Below are 23532 nucleotides of genomic sequence, written 5' to 3'. Positions count from 1 at the left end.
AATGCGCTTGGCCAAGGAGTTCACAACATTGCCATCCGGAAGTATAACGGACCAACACACAAACTCTGAGTAACCATGAACTTTTATAGTCTGGTTAATACAGTTTAGTGAGAACAACTCACAAACGCGGATGGCAAAAACAATAACAGAGGCCTGAGTGACGTCATCTGCATACTATCTATAGACAGTTCGAAGTAGACGCCACTCAGGTCTTTGTTATTGTTTTTTGCCATCCGCGTTTATGAGTAATGCTCACTGAACTGTATTAACCTGACTATAAACGTTCATGGACACTCAGTTTTGTGTGTTGGTCCGTTATACTTCCGGATGGCAATGTTATGAGCTTCTTAGCCAAGCGCATACTATCTATATAAAAAAAAACATCCTAGACTGGACAGAGATGAACGGAAGAGAGTTATAATATTATATGATACCGTCAACAGACGAAGGGAATAGGCGGACATTTGTCATCACAAAGTGCGATCAGCTGACGTCAATGAGGACGACCCTGGATAGTGAGTGAGTGAGTTGTTTGTTGTTGTTTTTTCATAAAACAGAATTATACTTTTAATTATAGATCACACTTGTACACACTTGTCTTGCGCATTTTAAAACTTATAATATAATGATCAATGCGCTTTTGATGCTTGATGGTAATTTTGGTTTAATTATTATTATTTGACTCAGATTAACTGATGAACATCAATTTTTTCCATCATTTATTCAAACAACTTTGTATAGATAGAATGAAGTTGACGTTACTTGGGTCTTTGTTATTGTTTTTTTTTTTTTTTTGTCATCCCCATTTTGAGTAATTCTCACTAAACTGTATTAACCAGACTATAAACGTTTAAGGTTACACATTGTTTTGTGTGTTGGTTTCTTTTATTTCCGGATGGCAATGTTGTGAGCTTTTTGAGCCAGCATACTATCTATAGGAGTATTTTTGTGGCGGATGTTACGAAAACTTCATTTCGACACAGCGTCAAACACACAAAGACATACACGTGTGCTTGTAATGTGTTAATACACGTAAAACCTTAAAATTCAAATCACAACGGAGACTAATCTAGAAGTTGTTGACAGAGCACAGAAGTCAAGTTCTGTGACACACTCCATCAGTCACCCCTACTGTCACACGACTGTTGAACTGAGGCGACTGTGTTAGTCGCTAAACTATCGAATGGTGATTTTGGTTTATTGACGCTATCCGTATAGGTATAATACTCAAAATATCCTGTCGCCCTACAGCCGCGACTGTTAAATCGACTACTTACAGTGTTAAGCTGTAAACTGAGTACATTCATTTTCCTCTCCGGTCCGTCTTGCCCTCTGTTTGACTCAGTTTTGTGTGTTGGTGCATTTTACCCGGCTGGCGGATGTTATGAGTTGTTTTTTTTAATAAACGCATAGTATCAACAACCACAAATATAATTTGTCACTCTTCGCCTCAAAACGGTATTAAGTCAGGTTGATTAAGATGGTGAAAATTTAATTTATAGCCAGAAATATCAGACTTGTGTTGAGTTTATAAGATTTATATAGGAGAATAGATACTATATTTTAGGGTGCGAATGCCAACAATTTATATTTTTGACCAGTTTAACATTAAATTCGGCTTTTAAGCATATAATTCGTTCCGACATAATACCGTTTTGAGACGATGGGTCACATTTGTGGTCAATTTCGATTCTTCGTGGCAGAGACTAAAGAAAATACCCAAAGTTTGTGTTACCCTACATGTCAATTGTAAATCGTCTCTTGTTGGTTTGATCCACCCTTACATAAAACCCATATGACACGGTGGCGCACATTTTGAAAATGAGGACGAGTAATAAAGAAAAGTGTCATGTCAAAAAACTGGTTCCTATTTCATTGGAAGTGTAAAACCTGTCTTCCGGTGGTCTGGATATATACCTTGTGTAATTGATCCTATGGTTTCGTGATGGTATTGTAGCGAACAATACATTGCACACCAACGCGACCATATCAGCATACCCCTCCCCCTCTCTCTCTCTCTCTCTCTCTCTCTCTCTCTCTCTCTCTCTCTCTCTCTCTCTCTCTCTCTCTCTCCTCTCCACCCCCCCCCCCCTAAAACAACGCTTAGTTACAAAAAAAAAAAAAAACTCTTAGTGGATCGAATCTTCCGTTTGAATAAAGAGGTTTCATTAAATCTGCTTACAGTACACCTATCATTTACAGTATCTTATTTTCTAGTCTAAATAAATGCTGGTTGTCAATCAAGATCATCTATCCTCACTCTTTTACGTCCCGTAATCCTTAGAATCTGCCTATAGATCCTGTTACCAGAATTATGGCCTATCTCAATTTATCAAATTAATATATTAAGTGTTGCTATTGGTTTTTGTTTGTATATTTTTACATTTTTGTGCATTTGCATATATTATATTATATATTTTGCCAACTGACGACGTGGACGAAAGCCACAGAAACATATGTTTTGGACACATATTATAAGTGAGTGTTCCAATTTATATCATATATATATATACATTGTCGCCATAGATTCTCAACTTTGTGTTTATACATTTTTATGCATGCCACGTCTGTAAACGAATTTCCATTTTTTTTGGAAGAATAAAGTATATCTTATCTTATCTTATCTTACTGAAATAGTTTTACCACATGTATGTAACCTAATCATTATCAGAACTCCAAAGGACTGGTTACATATACACTCCCAAGGATTTAGGAACCAAATGATTGGAGGGTGTGACGTCACGACTTTTCTTCCCTATTGTGGGAATTTTGTTAATTTATGTATTTTGATCACACTTACCGAAAAGGAAAAGAGGGAAATTGAAGTGACATATTATTATTCCCTTTCTCCTTCCTATGCCTTTAACTTGAATCATTGTTCGTTGCTAGTTGTCCTTGACCTTGGTCAAGATCTTATGCTACTTACATTATGGCAGATATTTCATTTTCTTGGCACTGAAAAGAAACGAGAAAAGAAAAGAAATGTTCAATTTTATTCATCCAAAAAAAAAAAAAGAAAAAGAAAATTGAGCATTTATAGAGCGCAATATCCAAGAAACGTGCTCAAAGCGCTTTACAAGGGGTCCCTGGCCAACAGCAACATTTGACATGAAGGACGGGACATGACGCCTGTGAGGCGATATTACATTTTTTCGGACAGAGACAACGCTGTTAACGGCCAGGTACTCATTTTACACATGAGAACGGTGAGAGAATGTGAGTAAAGAGCCTTCGCCAAGGACTCAACTATGCGTCGAGCGAGGCTCGAACCCAGGACCTTCCGATCCGAAAGCGAGTGTCATACCACTAGACCACATAGCCCCACATCAATCGACGGCATGTGTAACAAGCTATAAACGGTTAACTGTCGTACTCTGGAAAAACCAGTATTTCGAAATTTGGCCAGAAAACTCGTCCTTCAAATATTAATCGATTTAAATTACCCATCATCTTGGCAAATAAACTCAAACCTGGGACTTACGGAAGACCTCACGAGGTCTGGCGTTTGAGAAGATATTATGCCAAGGTGAAGGTCATTTAAATCGGTCGATAGTATTTAATTTGAAGGCCGAGTTTTCTGGTCAAATTTTTAAACACATGATTTTTTTTTCTAGAGTACGGTAATTAACTGATTATTCCTTTCAACTCAAGTGTGAATGGGTGCTAGACTGCAACAGCAGTGAATGTAAAGAGTGCAGGTACAAAATAAGAAATGTATTAAAAGGAACAAAATTCTTCTACACAACCGGAACGTTTCGGGCCCAAAACCCTTCTTCAGCCAATAACGAAAAAGTCCAGTTAAAACATGAATACGTCAGGTTAAGTCTTATAGACGAGAGAAGCAGTCTTGGCTTGTCTGGTCGGCAAATTGTTTGGAATCAACAAAACACACAATGAGTACCAAGTGATAAATAAATAAAACAATAATAATTCCCTTTACTCATCCCCATGGGGAAATTTGTCTTTAGGGTCTATTCCAAGGGAAGACTGGAACAACCCAGGCGTCAGCCGCAGTGCAATGTTATATTTATTTGAGTTCTTTACTTTATGATTACCAGTACGAATCATGTGACAACAGCAGGGATTCAATCTTAGGAAAACACACCCAAAAATGCTACAAACAGGCGACTTGTACTGTGTAGAATTGAAAAATTGGTTCCCTTGTATATATTATATTGAAATTCACTTGTCATATAGAAGGAACAAACTTGACGTCACTCAGCTCTTTGTTATTGTTTGTAGCCAGCCAGTTGTAAGAGTAGTTCTCACTAAGTTCTCTCAATCAGACCATAAACTTTTAAGGTTACACATATTTTTGTGTGTTGGACTCAACGATGCGCCGCTCGGGACTCGAACCCAGGACCTTTCGATCTGAAAACGAGTGTCAAACCACTAGACCACATCGTCAAAATAATCTATTTTCCGTCAAGAGAATGCATCGCTAACATCGTGTCTTATTTACTTATTTGGTTTTTGCCTAAGTCATGAGACTTACGAAAGTCGTACATGACACCAAATGGTGCCGTCAAAATACTGGTTCCACTCTCATTGGAAGTGTAGAACCAGTCTTCCGGACCTTCGGATACAAACCTTGTGTAATTGATCTTCTAGTTCTAGATTCAGAGTGATGGCATTTTATTGTCTTATCTAAATAAATGCTGGTCGTCAATACAGATCATCTATCCTCCCTCTTTTACGTCCCGTAATCCTAAGAATCTGCCTATACATCCTGCTACGACATAGTGATGCCACCTTATAATTCAATATGCAACCTATTCATTGTTAGTCTTGATGAGGACTGATTACACACTTCCAAGGAGTTTGTAACCGGAAAATTAGGACGATGTGACGTCACGATGTCCGCTTCCCATGTCTGTAATTAAAGGAACATCTAGAAACCAATCGTCTGACAGACTGCTGATGACGTCACATGGCAATGAATTTCATTCTCTCAACCGGTTAACTGTCGCACTCCAGAAAGACGCGTTTCTTTTTTTGTTGTTTTTTTTTATTATTTGGCCAGAAAACTCGTCCCGATCGATTTAATTGACCCTCATCTTGGCAAAGACTCTCAAACCTGGGACTTATGAATGACATTGCGAGGTCACAGGTTTGAAAGCTTTTGACAAGATGAAGATCATTTAAATCGATATTTGAAGGATAAGTTTTCTGGCCAAATGTTTAAATACACTTCTTTCTGGAGTAAGGCAGTTAACAAGTTAAAAGTTCTAGGGAAGGAAAGGTTTGAACAAATGAAATCAATGGGGAATATACTCGTAACTGTATAGCAGTGATGGGCCATTCATTGTAAATATGGTTTTGGATCCCTAACCTCAAACTGGGTTATTGCATGTTGATTGTGTGATCAAGATTTAGAGGACGAAAATACATAGTTACTTGCAGTTTTTCACACTTAATACAAAACGGTCTGCTCGGATTATGTGGTTGTCATTTGAGGTCAAAATACTAATAACTTTTCACACCATCATAAATTACATGTCTATAGACAGGATAGGATGTCCATAAAGTCTTTCCCAGATTTCAAAGAATTTTTATTCTAAAACATTCTAGACATCTGGTTTTCACTATTTATTTAAGGTAAATTCTTTGATGCCGTGAAGTCATTGACCTACTTTTCATCACCAGATTTAACCCAATTCAAAATGAACTTAAAAGACCTCATTCTTCTCTCCTTCTATGTCGGAATCACAACAATGCGTCAAAATAGGATTTAATAGTCTGATGTCACACCCGCCCAGCAACGAGCAGCTTGGTTCTAAACAAAGAAAATCGGTACTTTTTATTCTTCATGCTGGCTAGAACTTTTTCACACGTGATCAGAATGTATAAAGTCAAAACATGATGAGATTTATAATGTTTTTCTCCTCTGGATACACTTTTATGCGCGTCAGAGGAGTGTTTCATAAGGGCGTCCGCCATTCGTTCCGACAGTTTAGAACCAGTTACTAAGTTACTATGCGTCAATACGAAGGAAGTTACGTCACGACTGTTGGAGCCTATTATCATTGTGTAATGTGACGGCTTAAAACGAAATCACCCAAGTAGCTCAACAACGTTTCATAGTCCAAAATCTAGAGTGAAGTGAGTAAAGTGAGTGAATGTGACTCATATCATATAAGGTACAACACAAAACAAACGACGTTTCGGCCTTTGACCTTTTTCAAGTAAACACGAAATAAATATATATTTCGTGTTTACTTGAAAAGGGTCAAATGCCGAAACTTTTGATTTGTGTTGTTCCTTTATAGATAGAATGCGCTTGGCCAAGGAGTTCACAACATTACCATCCGGAAGTATAACGGACCAACACACAAACTCTGTGTAACCATGAACGTTTATAGTCAGGTTAATACAGTTTAGTGAGAACAACTCACAAACGCGGATGGCAAAAACAATAACAAAGGCCTGAGTGACGTCATCTTCGAACTATCTATACATGAGCAATATTTACTCGCGTTATCTTTCTCTCCGTTTCATAGCCCAGATAGGCGCACCATTACAGGACAGGAAAACAATTATTTTAAAAACAAACAAACACAGAAACGAGGTGTTCTAAATTTGCTGAGACACAGTGAATGTATGGCATTGGCGAATGCACAAAAGATGTATAGATAGTATGCAGATGACGTCACTCAGGCCTTTGTTATTGTTTTTGCCATCCGTGTTTGTGAGTTGTTCTCACTAAACTGTATTAACCAGACTATAAAAGTTCATGGTTACACAGAGTTTGTGCGTTGGTCCGTTATACTTCCGGATGGCAATGTTGTGAACTCCTTGGCCAAGCGCATTCTATCTATAGATAGTTCGAAGATGACGTCACTCAGGCCTTTGTTATTGTTTTTTGCCATCCGTGTTTGTGAGTTGTTCTCACTAAACTGTATTAACCAGACTATAAAAGTTCATGGTTACACAGAGTTTGTGCGTTGGTCCGTTATACTTCCGGATGGCAATGTTGTGAACTCCTTGGCCAAGCGCATTCTATCTATAGATAGTTCGAAGATGACGTCACTCAGGCCTTTGTTATTGTTTTTTGCCATCCGTGTTTGTGAGTTGTTCTCACTAAACTGTATTAACCAGACTATAAAAGTTCATGGTTACACAGAGTTTGTGCGTTGGTCCGTTATACTTCCGGATGGCAATGTTGTGAACTCCTTGGCCAAGCGCATTCTATCTATAGATAGTTCGAAGATGACGTCACTCAGGCCTTTGTTATTGTTTTTTGCCATCCGTGTTTGTGAGTTGTTCTCACTAAACTGTATTAACCAGACTATAAAAGTTCATGGTTACACAGAGTTTGTGCGTTGGTCCGTTATACTTCCGGATGGCAATGTTGTGAACTCCTTGGCCAAGCGCATTCTATCTATAGATAGTTCGAAGATGACGTCACTCAGGCCTTTGTTATTGTTTTTTGCCATCCGTGTTTGTGAGTTGTTCTCACTAAACTGTATTAACCAGACTATAAAAGTTCATGGTTACACAGAGTTTGTGCGTTGGTCCGTTATACTTCCGGATGGCAATGTTGTGAACTCCTTGGCCAAGCGCATTCTATCTATAGATAGTTCGAAGATGACGTCACTCAGGCCTTTGTTATTGTTTTTGCCATCCGTGTTTGTGAGTTGTTCTCACTAAACTGTATTAACCAGACTATAAAAGTTCATGGTTACACAGAGTTTGTGTGTTGGTCCGTTATACTTCCGGATGGCAATGTTGTGAACTCCTTGGCCAAGCGCATTCTATCTATAGGGCCATCCGTCCGTCTTTACGGTGCAACGATTACTGTAAATGTCCTTTTTTTTTTTTAAACACTTGCTAGAATTTTATGCTGCATCCCATTTTCATGAATATCGACCATAGATAGTTTTTTCAGTCGTACAGTGTTCCTACATTTTGAAGACAAGGTTGTTCACAAACGTCTAAAGGACACGTTTTCAGACAGATGGATTGGAAGAGATGGATTCCATTGACTTGGCCGCCTTAGTCACCCAACATTTCTCCGTAAGACTTTTTCTATTGAGCTACAGAATATTTTCCTCCAAGACCAGATGTTGTCAAGATTACCATGAGAAAAAGAACCGTTAATGAATCCAGCACGCAGAAAAAGCTATAAAACACGGAAATAAATCGAAAATATGTCGGGTTTGCTTGTAGGTAACCATGGCAACCACATTGAAGCACATTGAGTAAAAGATAATGGCAAACATAATGTAAAGCATTTATTTGTTCATAACGGACCCGTTTTGTTTTTTCTCATTCTCTCTCTTGATTCATCATGGAAACCGAGGTTTTGATAGAGCTTGTTAGAAAACGCCAGGTTTTGTATGATACAACAGATGATGGATACTCAAACATTGTTAATTTAAAGAAAAACTAGAGCTTTTATATAGCGCAATATCCACTAAATGTGCTTAAAGCGCTTTACAAAATGGTCCCTGACCAACAACAACACGTAAGGTGTAGAACGGGACATGACGCCTGTTTGGCGATATTACATTTTTTGACAGAGACAACGCTGTTGACGGCCAGGTACACATTTTACACTGAGTCTTAGAGAGAATGTTAGTAAAGCGTTTTTTCCAATGACTCAACTATGCGCCGAGCGAGGCTCGAACCCAGGACCTTCATATCCGAAAGCGAGTGTCATACCACAAGACCACATATTCGCACAAACTGGTAGACATGTGAGCGACAACTCAAATCAGTACCACTAGTATATAACAGCCACCCGAGAAGGTCTCGATCAGTAGAACCAGCACCGGCGGTATTCCTACCAGTAGTTATTTCTTATTTACTAAATCGATCGATTAAAATTCATTTCCGGTAGATTAAAATTTTGTTAACATCTGAGAGTACGTAAACTTCTTGGCATTCTACTTGATGGTGTTGATGATAATGATGATGATGATATTGATGATGATGATGATGATGATGATGATGATGGTGATGATGATGATGATGATGATGATGATGGTGATGATGATGATGATGATGATGATGATAATGATGATGATGATGATGATGATGATGATGATGATGATGATGATGATGATGATGATGATGATGATGATGATCGTTTTGCGTCACTCAAGGTTATCACAAGCCGCTGTTTCGCAGGAATAGGTTTTCGAAAACTTGAGATGTTAGTTCAATGATGTCAAGCAGCAATAAGTGCTTGGTTTCATAAGAATGTATTTTAAGCACTGTTCTTCATCATTCAGCACTTCATCTACAAGGTGGTAGAACTTCCTGTAGGTTTCTCTCTTCTGGTAGATACTATGAACCCAATATCTTCTGCGATAACGGCGTTTCTGTTTTAAAAAGTACAAAATAGTCAAGATCTCAGCATCCATGTTTCCTCAAATCATACGCTGGAACAGGCACGGAACGGGCACGGAACGGGGACGGAACGGGCGATAGGACGTCGCAAGTTCAGCGACAAATCCGTTTTTTCTACGGATAGGCGACGGGTTAGCCACGGGTTGAGCACGTGCTGACGACGGGCTTTAACATTTATAAAGATAAATTTATATTAATTTATAATGATTGATATAATTTAGTGAGAACTAATCACCAAAATGGCTATCTAAAAACAATAACAAAGTGCTGAGTGACGTTATTTCTTTCCTTCTATAGGCTATATTATAGGTCAAAGATTATAGATAGCTTTGTCGTGTTTGAGTACGATTCATCTGTCGGAGAGAATATGTGAGTATCTTACCTAAACGCGTTGTATCAATGAAAAATTTAATTTATTTTCCGTCCAGAGACCACATAGCTAATATCGTGTTCTAATTTGATAGTTATCGCCAACGTCAGAGGAATGACGCATGTTGTACATGACAGCTGCTACAAGATGGACAGTGAGCTGTTGGCTTTTCTTATCTAACGCTCCATTATGGTGGATCAACCAGTGAACTTATACTGTAAAGACACGCATTAAAAATTTTGGCCAGAAAACTCGTCCTTCAAATATCGATCGATTTAAATGGCCCTCATCTAGGCAAAAACTCACAAACTTAGGACTTAAGGAAGACATCGCGAAGTCCCAGGTTTGAGAGTTTTTGCCAAGATGAGGGTCATTTTAATCGATCGATATTTATTGAAGGACGAGTTTTCTGGCCAAATTTTTGAATACCTGTTATACCAGAGTGCGTCATTTAACTTGTAAACGTAATAAACGGTCTTTGACTGCACGTGAATTACGAAAAGCCTTTTGGTTTCGGTGTCATCTGACTTCCTCTGTCTCGTGCCTTTTCTCTGATGTTTGATAACTCTGCCAGAGATGTTATTTGCTTTCGTCATTGAGTTGTTTTAAATCTTTAGAGAGACAGTTTGGGGTGATGTTGTTGTTGTTGTTATTGTCGTCCCGTAGCGTGTTTGTTGTGGCCAGAGATAAAGTGATAGTGGGTCTTTGTTGGCCTTCCTATGGCTTGTTTGTTTTGGCCAGAGATAAAGTGATAGGGTGTTTTTGTTGGCCTTCCTATGGCTTGTTTGTTTTGGCCAGTGATAAAGTGATAGGGTGTTTTTGTTGGCCTTCCTATGGCTTGTTTGTTTTGGCCAGAGATAAAGTGATAGGGTGTTTTTGTTGGCCTTCCTATGGCTTGTTTGTTTTGGCCAGAGATAAGGTGATAGGGTGTTTTTGTTGGCCTTCCTATGGCTTGTTTGTTGTGGCCAGAGATATAGTGATAGTGTGTTTTTGTTGGCCTTCCTATGGCTTGTTTGTTTTGGCCAGAGATAAAGTGATAGGGTGTTTTTGTTGGCCTTCCTATGGCTTGTTTGTTTTGGCCAGGGATAAAGTGATAGTGTTTTTTGTTGGCCTTCCTATGGCTTGTTTGTTGTGGACAGATATATAGTGATAGGGTGTTTTTGTTAGCCTTCCTATGGCTTGTTTGTTTTGAGACGATAGTGTGTCTTTGCTGCTTTTATTGGTGGGAATTTCTCGTTTGACGTCACTCAACTCTTTGTTATTGTTTTTAGCCAGCCATTTTAAGAGTAGTCCTCATTAAATATAATCAATCAGACCTTAAATGTTTAAGACTACACATATTTATGTGTTTGGTACGTTTTATCCGGCTGACGAATGTTTTGAGTTTTTTAACTAAACGCAGTGCATCAATATCTAACGCAAGATCATTATAGATAATGAAGCACTTTGTGACCTTTCGTGTAAAAACGGTATGAAGTTTGGATGGAACAGGCGCTGGAAATGGAATGATAGCCACAAATAGGAACCTCTTTGTATAGATAGAACGAAGATGACGTCACTCAAGCCTTTGTTATTGTATTTTGCCATCCGCGTTTGTGAGTGATTCTCACTAAACTGTATTAACCAGACTATAAAAGTTCATGGTTACACATAGGATTGTGTGTTGGTCCGTTATACTTCCGGATGGCAATGTTGTGAATTTCTTAGCCAAGTGCATACTATCTACATTCCCATTGGCCGTGGTGGAGAATAGACACGATTTCAAACATTTCAACAACAAAAATCTAAGTTCGTATTCCCTATAATCTACCTTGTAAACCGATGGTCGGCGGATTAAAACTCTGAAGTCTGCATACGATCTTTGCGCACCATGTTATATTTAACTGATGTCATCAAAGGTCTGATCCGCCCAAAATTAGATAAAACATGGTGCGCAAAGATCGTATGTAGACTTCAGAGTTTAGATCCTCCGATCGTGAAAATTGGGACTTCAGAGGTTTGATCCCTCGATCATGAAAATCGGGACTTCAGAGGTTTGATCCCCCGATCGGGGACTTCAGAGGTTTGATCCCCCGATCGTGAAAATCGGGACTTCAGAGGTTTGATCCCCCGATCGTGAAAATCGGGACTTCAGAGGTTTGATCCCCCGATCGTGAAAATCGGGACTTCAGAGTTTAGATCCTCCGATCGTGAAAATCGGGACTTCAGAGGTTTGATCCCTCGATCGTGAAAATCGGGACTTCGGAGGTTTGATCCCCCGATCGTGAAAATCGGGACTTCAGAGGTTTGATCCCCCGATCGTGAAAATCGGGACTTCAGAGGTTTGATCCCCCGATCGTGAAAATCGGGACTTCAGAGTTTAGATCCTCCGATCGTGAAAATCGGGACTTTAGAGGTTTGATCCCCCGATCGTGAAAATCGGGACTTCAGAGGTTTGATCCCCCGATCGTGAAAATCGGGACTTCAGAGGTTTGATCCGCTGACCATCGATATTCAATTTTCAGCTTGAATTCATCCCGATATAAAACCGTTTTGAGACGGTGGGTCATATATTGTGCGGTTATGTGGTCTTGTGGTGTGAATATCGCTTTCGGATCGGAATGTCCTGCGTTTGAGCCTTGCCCGACACATAGTTGAGTCCTTGGGTTGAGTCTAGTTGAGTCTCTTTACTCACATTCTCTCACCGTACTCAGGTATAAAAGGACTATCTGGCCGTTAACAGCATTGTTTCTCTGTCGGAAAAAAATTCTAACATCGCCTAACAAGCGTGATGTGTCGTTCTACGTGTTACGTGTTGCTGTTGGTTTACACGGTAAGTGGATATTGCTGTGGCTTTCGTAAAGTTATGGCCTGACACTGACCAAAAAATGACGTCAAAATGCCAGTCTTTTGCCACAAAAGAAAACAAATCGTGAGTTGAATTCAATAGTTCAACCAATGAAATGACTTGTTTCCATGAGCACTACGAACGACAACTCACCAGGCGGTGAAAAAAAGACAAAATAATGAAGTCAAAATGCTAGTCCTTTTGGATTTCAGTGTCAGGCTATAACTTAACGATGGCTACGATATTACCCTATAGATAGTATGCGCTTGGCAAAGAAGCTCATAACATTGCCATCCGGAAGTATAACGGGTTCAACACACAAAACTGTGTGTATCCATGAACATTTATAGTCGGGTTAATACAGTTCAGTGAGCATTACTCATAAACACGGATGGCAAAAAACAATAACAAAGACATGAGTGACGTCATCTTCGAACTATCAATATAAATACTCTATTTTTATCTCTCGAAATGAACTACAGGTCGTTCCAACAGTCAAGAACGTTTGGCGTCATACTTTACATGCGGTGTTAAGATTCTCAAATACATTGTGAATCTTAATGATGAAATCTTGTGTCTCTTTCGGTTATTGGGCAATCTCATTTTCCTTTAATGTGGACGGTCTTTTCATTTTATCACACCCGAATAACAACATTTTACCGTAATAAAGTACATAGCCTTTTTCATGAGTAGTTCTCACAAAATTGAATCACTCAGTCTATCAAGGTTTAAGGTAACACATAGTTTGGTGTGTGGTTTGTTATAGATAGTATGCGCTTGGCTAAGAAGCTCATAACATTGCCATCCGGAAGTATAACGGACCAACACATAAAACTGTGTGTATCCATGAACGTCTATAGTCGGGTTAATACAGTTCAGTGAGCATTACTCATAAACGCGGATGGCAAAAAACAATAACAAAGACCTGATTGACGTCATCTTCGAACTATCTATAGATAGAATGAAGTTGGCGTCACTCAGTTCTTTGTTATTGTTTTTTGCCATTCCGCGTTTATGATTATGAGTAATTCTCACTAAACTGTATTTATAAATGTTCATGGTTACACAGAGTTTTGTGTGTTGGTCCGTTATACTTCCGGTTGGCAATGTGAGCTACTTAACCAAACGCATACTATCTACATCAGGAAGGCATAATATTATGTTGTGAGCATTTCACCGAAATGCATACAATCAATATGTTGTTTATTTTCAGTGGTGTAGCACTGTGCATCTAAAATTGATGATTCATAACCCCTTGAACCTCAGCCACCGTTAACTTATAGATAGTTTGAAGTTGACGTCACCCAGGTCTTTGTTATTGTTTTTTGCCATCCGCGTTTATGAGTTGTTTTCACTAAACTGTATTAACATGACTATAAACGACCATGGTTACACAAAGTTTTGTGTGTTGGGCCGTTATACTTCCGGATGGCAATGTTGTGAGCCCCTTAGCCATGCGCATTCTATCTATAGACGCAATACGACCCATATTTTGAATTCAATTTGAGGGTGAGTTGTCTTTACTAGTGTTCAAGGAAACAAGTGATCCCATTGGTTGAACTGTTGAATACAACTCACGATTTGTTTTCTTGTGTGGCCAAAGACTTGTCTTTTGCGTCATTTGATGGTCAGTTTTAAGCCATAAGTTTACGAAGGCCACGCTTGAACCCCCCGGCCTTATGTATTCAATAGATAGTATGCAGCAGATGACGTCACTCAGGCCTTTGTTATTGTTTTTGCCATCCGCGTTTGTGAGTTGTTCTCACTAAACTGTATTAACCAGACTATAAAAGTTCATGGTTACACAGAGTTTGTGTGTTGGTCCGTTATACTTCCGGATGGTAATGTTGTGAACTCCTTGGCCAAGCGCATACTATCTATATGTTTTATCTATTCATCGTAATTGTTGTAACACTTGACATTGCGGCTATGTGGTCTTGTGGTTTGACACTCGCTTTTGGGATCGGAAGGTCCTGGGTTGGAGCCTCGCTCGGCGCATAGTTGAGTCCTTGGAGAAGGCTCTTTACTCACATTCTCTCATCGTACTCAGGTGTAAAATGAGTACCTGGCCGTTAACAGCATTGTCTCGGTCCGAAAAAAATGTAATATCGCCCAACAGGCGTCGAGTCCCGTCCTACATGTTAAATGTTGCTGTTGGCCATGGACACCTTGTAAAGTGCTTTGAGCCCGTTTAGTGGATATTGCGCTATATATAAGCTCAACTTTAAAAGCTCAACTTCTTTTTATGCTGTGAGATAAATTCTATCCTCGTTTGGTCCTCATTTTCTATGGGACAGTGTGGCTCAGCGGTAGGGTCATTGCTTCGTACCCGAAAGGTACAAGGTTTGAATACCCGCTGCGTTGTGTGTGGCCTTGAGCAAGTCCCCTCGCCTTAATTCAGTTTGTGGTGCTGAATTGCGGCTGACGCCTGTGTTATTCCAGACTTCCATTGGAATAGACCCTAAAGAGAAGTTTTCCTATGGGATGAATAAAGGGATTATTTAAATTTTAATTTTCGAAAAACTTTAGCAGTCTTCTAACAATGTTATGCACTGTGATGGTTTTATATTTAAAAATCAATCGCTTAAAACCGAAGTGCACATATTTGCCTGTATGATAATAGTAGTAGAAAGCTTCGAAGCCTGAATGACGATTGCTGAGAATTGTGTGATTCAGTCATGAGTATAGCTGCTTTCTCCATCCAGGTTGTTAATTGTTTCCATTGGTCACGGTCCTGGGCCAATAGTTTTCAGGCTGTCATGATCTTGTTGTGACTTTAGTACGGAGGGCACAGGTTCCACAATTATATGTCAATATCGGAATAATCAGTGACTCGTAAATTTGTATTCGTTTATTCTCACTGATTATGTTATTTCTATTCCATAATCTTTGGAGTTGGTTGAATGCATTGGTGACCAGCTGCTTTCGTTTTCTGAAGTCTTCATTTTCGTTGATCAAATTGCCAGGTTTACGTACACTTTTCCATTCATTTAAATTTCTGTTGATTTTTGTTATTCTGTTTTGGATTGATTCACTTTCAGATTCCATGCGTCTAGGGTAGTTGATATGATTGGCATGTATATTTTCTGATAACCAAACGTAAATGTAAGCTTGATTTAACATTGTTGTAACGGAGAACATTTTGCATTGGTTTGAGAGTATTTCCATTACAACAATAGGCCCATTAAAATTTGGGTTATCAGACCTGCAAATAAGTACACACTGCCTTAAATGATTCCAAAAAAAAAAAAAAGACAATACGCCACTGAAAATTATAATTCAATATAATTTAATACTTTTAAGATACGACTGCTCACATTTATGTTATTTTGGTAATGAGAGAAGATATGTTGTTGAGGGGGGAGGGGGGCTGAGTTGGAGGCGGGGGGAGGGGAGGGGGGATAGAAGATAAACGAGAGGAGTGAGAGACAGAGGAACTCCTAGGTAGATGACGTGATGACTATAACATACCTGGACACAAGATGTATGAGTGATCTGCCCAACCGTGAAGGTCCCTTTCTATAGATTGTATGCGCTTGGCTAAGAAGCTCACAACTTTGCCATCCAAAAGCATAACGATCCAACACACAAAACTATGTGAACCATGGAATTTTATAGTCTGGATAGTACAGTTTCGTGAGAATTACTCATAAACATGGATGGCAAAAAAAAAAAAACAATAACAAAGACCCCAGTGACGTCACTTCATTCTATCTCTTTGTGTAACCTTAAATGTTTGGTTGATATCATGTAGCGAAAATCAATCATCAGAGTGGCTGTCTCAAAACAGTCACAAATTGCTGAGTTTTGTCAATTTTGTTTCTTCTATGAAAGGAACGGAATCGCCTTCACTCAGCCCTTTGTTATTGAAAAAAAAATAATTTGGAGCATGACACAGTCTCATAATAATATCTAAATCAGACTATAAAGGTTTAAGGTCACGAAAAATTTTGTGTGTTGGTAGGTTTCATCTGTCGGGCAGAAGGTGAAAGTAAGTTACCTAAACGCATAACATATACGGAACTGGTCTTTTTCATTTCTTTCATGTCTACCTGCATACCTCTTTTTGTCTCTATCTATCTAACTATCTATCTATCTATCTATCCATCTAACTATCTATCTATCTATCTATCTATCTATCACACAAACACACACACACACAAACCCCCACTCACTATCAAGCGTCGTCCTCATTGACGTTGGCGGCTGCCCACACTCTGTGATGACATGTGTCCGCCTTTAGATAGTATGCAGATGATGTCACTCAGGCCTTTGTTATTATTTTTGCCATCCGCGTTTGTGAGTTGTTCTCACTAAACTGTATTAACCAGGCTATAAAAGTTCATGGTTACACAGAGTTTGTGTGTTGGTCCGTTATACTTCCGGATGGCAATGTTGTGAACTCCTTGGCCAAGCGCATTCTATCTATATAACTGGGCCTAGGTCCACCGCCGCGAAAAAAAATTTTATTCTCTATTGTCTTCTGGCACTTTTCTACTCACTTCATATCTTGTTGTTACCTAGGTCTTCCCCTTCTTCGTTTTCCCCCTATTTTTCCTAGTATCACATCTTTCATGAGCGTGCATGGGTTTTGGCATATATGACCGAAAAAAACCTGAGTTTTCTCCTTTTGATTACATTTAATAGCTCTGGCCTAACTTCCAACTCTTCCAGAATGCTTTTATTTCTTTTCTCCCTCCAGCTTATCCTCATCAACCTTCTGTTGATCCGCATTTCAGCAGAGTTTATAAATAGTATGCGCTTGGCTAAGAAGCTCATAACATTGCCATCCGGAAGTACAACGGACCAACACACAAAACATACACCGGAGCATACTCAATGTCTCAATCGTTTCTATGTTATATGTTTGTGATGAGAATATTGGATATTAAGCTTAACTGCTGGTCAAAATTACTTCGCGATGGTGGCGAACGAATCGGCGATCTCAAGAAGTGGGTGAGAGAGGGATCTAGAAATGACTTTGGGTTTGAAACGAATATTTTTGTGTTCGTGGATAGCTCACACGGTAGAGCCACGCTCTCACCTGCCAGGCGGAGTTGTCGTACCAATAAGGTCGCAGGTTCAAACCCCACCACCGCCGCGAAAAAAATTTTTATTCTCTATTGTCTTCTGGCACTTTTCTACTCACTTCATATCTTGTTGTTACCAACATAAGTGCCTGCTCCACTCACTTTTCTGAATTAAAAATTCACCCCATACACCGGAGCATACTCAATGTCTCAATCGTTTCTATGTTATATGTTTGTGATGAGAATATTGGCTATTAAGCTTAACTGCTGGTCAAAATTACTTCGCGATGGTGGCGAACGAATCGGCGATCTCAGAAGTGGGTGAGAGAGGGATCTAGAAATGACTTTGGGTTTGAAACGAATATTTTTGTGTTCGTGGATAGCTCACACGGTAGAGCCACGCTCTCACCTGCCAGGCGGAGTTGTCGTACCAATAAGGTCGCAGGTTCAAACCCCACCACCGCCGCGAAAAAATTTTTTATTCTCTATTGTCTTCTGGCACTTTTCTACTCACTTCATATCTCATTGTGTAATCATGAACTTTTATAGTCGGGGTAATACAGTTTAGTGAGAATCGCTCACAAACGCGGATGGCAAAATACAATAACAAAGGCTTGAGTGACGTCATCTTCGAACTATCTATAGATAGAATGCGCTTGGCCAAGGAGTTCACAACATTGCCATCCGGAAGTATAACGGACCAACACACAAACTCTGTGTAATCATGAACTTTTATAGTCGGGGTAATACAGTTTAGTGAGAATCGCTCACAAACGCGGATGGCAAAATACAATAACAAAGGCTTGAGTGACGTCATCTTCGAACTATCTATACGTTTCATGTCTTTGTTCTTGAGGGTCCATCCTTCTGTGCCGTCGGTCATCACTCTCCACACCAATACTTTTACTCATTTCATTTTCAAATTTTGTCCTATGGATTTGTCTTTCCAGATATTATTAATTAGAGAGGTCATTCTGTTCTTTGCCATTGCAATTCTGTTATTTATATCCATTGAACAATCGTCATTTTGCGTTTTCGTGAATCCCAAATATTTAAAATGAGACACACCTTCAATCTCTTCGTTTTTAATGAGTATGGCTTGACCTTTAACTTAAGTTTTAACTTTAACTTTAGTGAGAATTACTCATAAACATGGATGGTAAAAAACGATAACAAAGTCTGAGTGACGCCACTTCCTTCTCTCTATAAAATGCTAAAAAGTTGATGGCTTACCTATCATTAGTATGTAGTTTTAGACACACACACACACACTTATACACACACACACACAGATACAAAAAAACACACGAGTAGAGGGAGGGAGAGTAAGGAAAGAGAGAGAGAGAGAGAGAGAGAGAGAGAGAGAGAGAGAGAGAGAGAGAGAGCGTGAGGTTTTGGTGGGAAAAACGATTGATGCTGTGCGATTGGCTAAGAAACTCGCAACATTGCCATCCGGAAATATAACGGACCAACACACAACACTATAGATAGAACGAAGTTGACGTCACTCAGGTCTTTCTTTGTTTGGGGTTTTTTTTGCCATCCACGTTTATGAGCAATTCTCATTAAACTGTATTAACCATACTATAAAATTTCATGGTTACACATAGTTTTGTGTGTTGGTCCGTTATACTTCCGGATGGCAATGTTGTGAGGTTCTTAGCCAAGCGCATTCTTTCTGTACACACTTTTTTCAGAACATAGAGCAAAGTGACGTCAAATTCATTTACTCTAATGTAGAATGAACGAAATTGACGTCACTCAGCTTTTTGTAATGGTTTATAGATAATATGCAGATGACATCACTCAGGCCTTTGTTATTGTTTTTGCCATCCGCGTTTTTGAGTTGTTCTCACTAAACTGTATTAACCAGACTATAAAAGTTCATGGTTACACAGAGTTTGTGTGTTGGTCCGTTATACTTCCGGATGGCAATGTTGTGAACTCCTTGGCCAAGCGCATTCTATCTATAGTCAGCCATTTTTATGAGCGGTTGTCACTACATTCTATCAGTCACACCAGAAACGTTTCAAGTTACACATTGTTGTGTGTGGTGTCGGTACGGGATATCCGGCTGGAAGATGTTGTGAGTATTTTAGCTTAACGCAATGCATCAATAGTTCACTCCTACTGCATACCAGATCGATAGGACGGGGACACAAATTAAAGATAATGATATATCAACATCGTCTGACGATTCGTAGTCGTGCTTGTTCATGATTTCAACAAATGATATGGATAGCCTAAAGCCACGGTCACACTGTTTTGTTTTTGTTTTTAAGGGTTTTACGGCGCTTGCAACACATTTAGGTTATATCAGCGCCAGTAAAAAGGAAGAAAATGGGATAGTCGAAAGTTCTAGAATTACAATTAAAGCACCCAAGAGAGAGTAAGACAAAGGGGAATTGGGAACAAATAGGGATCAGATGTAGATTCCAAGAGCATACCACCCATGTGCTCAGTTTGAGATCACCTATAAGTCTCACCCAGACACAAGCACAAGATCCAACAAAGAGGAATACACTCAAATGCTTACATTTCATTATACATTAACAATAACAAATATAATAATACATAACAGAGAGATGATTTACAAGGAAAAAAAATATCATCTCCCAAAACAATAACTATGCATTTGACTGTTTCCCTCCCAGCCAAGGTCGGGACAAAACCAAGCAATCTCCTACCAAGACAAAGACAGAAAGCATGTTGGAAAACAGATATAAGGAGATAGAAGACACGGTAAGTACCTCCCTGCCCACTGTGGAGGTAGGGAACCCCACCCAGTCGGTCACACTGTATCGTAAAGGGATTATCAGCGGGTCAACGATCACAGGCAGTATCTTTTAATCTAAACTAATCTCTAACGGACTATACTACAATATGTGTCACATCATATCCAAGCAGTGTGATGTGGGTGCAAGAAATACGCTTCAACATAATGTCACTACATAATGTCACTTCCTTCGTAATGACGTATGGTAAATAGTAACTGGTTCTCAACTATCGGAACAATGGCGGACGGCCTTATGAAATATTTCTCCGACGAGCATATCATAAAAGCGTATCCAGAGGAAATAAAAAACAATATAAATCTGATCATGTTTTGACTTTTACACATTCTGATCACAAGGCATATGAAAAGTTCTAGCCAGCATGAATAATAAGAAATTACCGATTTTCTTTGTTTAGAACCACGATGGCCGCCGTTGCTGGGTGACGCAACATCAGACTAATGAATCCAATTACCATGTCAAGGGCTTTGAATGCCCCCTCAACAGGACACGACATCAACGGCAGTCATCTTTGTTGTTGTTTTTCGTCAGCCAACTTTATGAGTAGTTTTCACTAAATCCCTCCATAGGATACACGACAACAATGCACGGCGTCTTTCTTATTGCTTTTCGCCAGCCAATTTTTATGAGTAGTTCTCACTAAATACACAGCATCGACGGTACGGTATAGATAGTATGCGCTTGGCTAAGAACCTCATAACATTGCCGTCCGGAAGTATAACGGACCAACACACAAAACTTTGTGTATCCATGAAAGTTTATAGTCGGGTTAATACAGTTCAGTGAGCATTACTCATAAACGCGGATGGCAAAAAACATCAACAAAGACCTGAGTGACGTCATCTTCGAACTATCTATAGATAGACGCACCACGAAGTAAACAACACACTTTCTTCTTCATGAATTCCAATGATGAAGAAACTCTGATAAATTTAATTACACTTAAAGATAGAAAAAGGAGAGAAAAACGCATTATTATTAGTATTCTTATTATCATCATCATCACCATCATCATCATCATCATCATCATCATCATTATGATCATCATCATCCCTCTCGGCTCGATAGCTCAGTTGGTAGAGCACTCGCTTTACACGGAAAGTTAACGTGATTGATCCCGAGTGCAGTCGTGATTTTCTTGATCCCCTGTCCATTCGGCAGTGATTGGGTAGCTGGACGGTTAGATCTCGCAGAAAGTATTTTGCGATAGACTAGCGTCCTATCGACAGGATAGCAAGCAATTGCTATTGTCCGTTTCATGCAATTAGACAGGGACAAATACCGGCTCCATTGGCCTATCGGCTCTGAAGGACTTTTTTCGAGTTTATTGTCCCTTTTATGGTATAGAAACGGGGATAAACCAACGCCTTCTACAACAACATTAACTACTACTACTACTACTACTACTACTACTACTACTACTACTACTACTACTACTACTACTACTACATAACTACTTACTACTACTACTTACTACACTACTACTACTACTACTACTACTACTAACTACTACTACTACTACTACTAACTACTACTACTACTACTACTACTACTATACTACTACTACATCTACTACTACTACTACTACTACTACTACTACTACTACTACTACTACTACTACTACTACTACTACTACTACTACTACTACTACTATACTACTACTACTACTACTACTACTACTACTACTACTACTACTACTACTACTAACTACTACTACTACACTAACTACTCTATACTACTACTACTACACTACTACTACTTACACTACTTACTACTATACTACTACTACTACTACTACTACTATACTACTACTTACTACTACTAACTATACTACTAACAAACTACCTACACTACTACTACTTATACTTACTACGTTACTACTAATACTACTCACCTACTACTACAAACTAAACTACTACTACATACTACTACTACTACTACTACTACTACTACTACTACTACTAACTACTACTACTACTACTACTAATTTACTAACACTACTTACTACTACTACTACTACTACTACTACTACACTACTATACTACTACTACTACTTACACTACTACTACTACTACCAACTACTACTACTACTCACTACTACTACTACTAACTACTACTACTCTACTAACTACTACTACGCTACTACTACTACTAACTAACTACTACTACTACTACACACATATACTACTACTCTACTCACTACTAACTAAACTACTAACTACTACTACTACTACTACTACTACTACTACTATACACTACTACTACTACTACTTACTACTACTACTACTACTATACTACTACTACTACTACTACTACTACTACTACTACTACTACTACTACTACTACTACTAACTACTACTACTACTACTACTACTATACTACTACTACATACTACTCTACTACTAACTATACTGCTAATATAAACCAACACACAAACTTTACTAATTATCGTTATAAAATTCATACATACTACATAACGATGCAAAACTCAACTATACTCATCTAACTATCTATAATAACCACCACAAATAAACACACACTTCTCTTCTATTCATATAAACTCTAAATTTATATACACTTAAGATAAAAAGAAAAAAACCATATATTATATCTATTACTATCATACTATCACTACTACACTATTAGATATACCCTCTGCTACATACTATACTCCTTACCGAAATTAACTATATCATACTGATTTCTATCCTCTACGCATATTACTACTTAATCTCGAATATTTCATAGACTACTCCTATCACAATCACAACATACTTTCATGCTAACATACTTCGTACTATCTATCTATATTACAATAACAACAACACTACACGACTCTACCATCTACTCACTAACTACTACTATCTATTACTATTATACTATACCCTATTATCACTACTAATACTATAACACTACTACCACTATCTACTAACTACTACATACTATACTACTACTACTACATACTACTACATACTACTACTATACTACTACTACTACTACTAATACTACTACTACTACTACTACTACTACTACTACTACTACTACTACTACTACTACTACTACAACTACTACACTACACTACTACTACTACTACTACTACTACTACTACTACTACTACTACATACTACTACTACTACTACTACTATACTACTACTA

General features: G+C 38.7%; 1 protein-coding gene across 4 annotated transcripts in view; it reads right to left on the bottom strand.

Moving 5' to 3' along the window:
• The window catches only part of LOC144975492 (uncharacterized), a 165665-nt gene that overhangs the window by 136340 nt on the left and 5793 nt on the right, over nt 1-23532 (bottom strand). For all 4 annotated transcript variants that reach the window (XM_078919635.1, XM_078919636.1, XM_078919637.1 and 1 more), the window contains exon 3: nt 2801-2955. In XM_078919635.1, the coding sequence (XP_078775761.1) occupies nt 2801-2876 (76 nt within the window). In that variant the 5' untranslated portion in view covers nt 2877-2955. The remainder of the gene's footprint in view (nt 1-2800; nt 2956-23532) is intronic.

Source organism: Berghia stephanieae, chromosome 6 (assembly GCF_034508935.2).
Source record: "Berghia stephanieae isolate SIO BIC M18660-M18661 chromosome 6, UCSD_Bste_1.3, whole genome shotgun sequence".
Classification (NCBI taxonomy): domain Eukaryota; kingdom Metazoa; phylum Mollusca; class Gastropoda; order Nudibranchia; family Aeolidiidae; genus Berghia; species Berghia stephanieae.
This window is presented reverse-complemented; position numbering and strand designations above follow the sequence as displayed.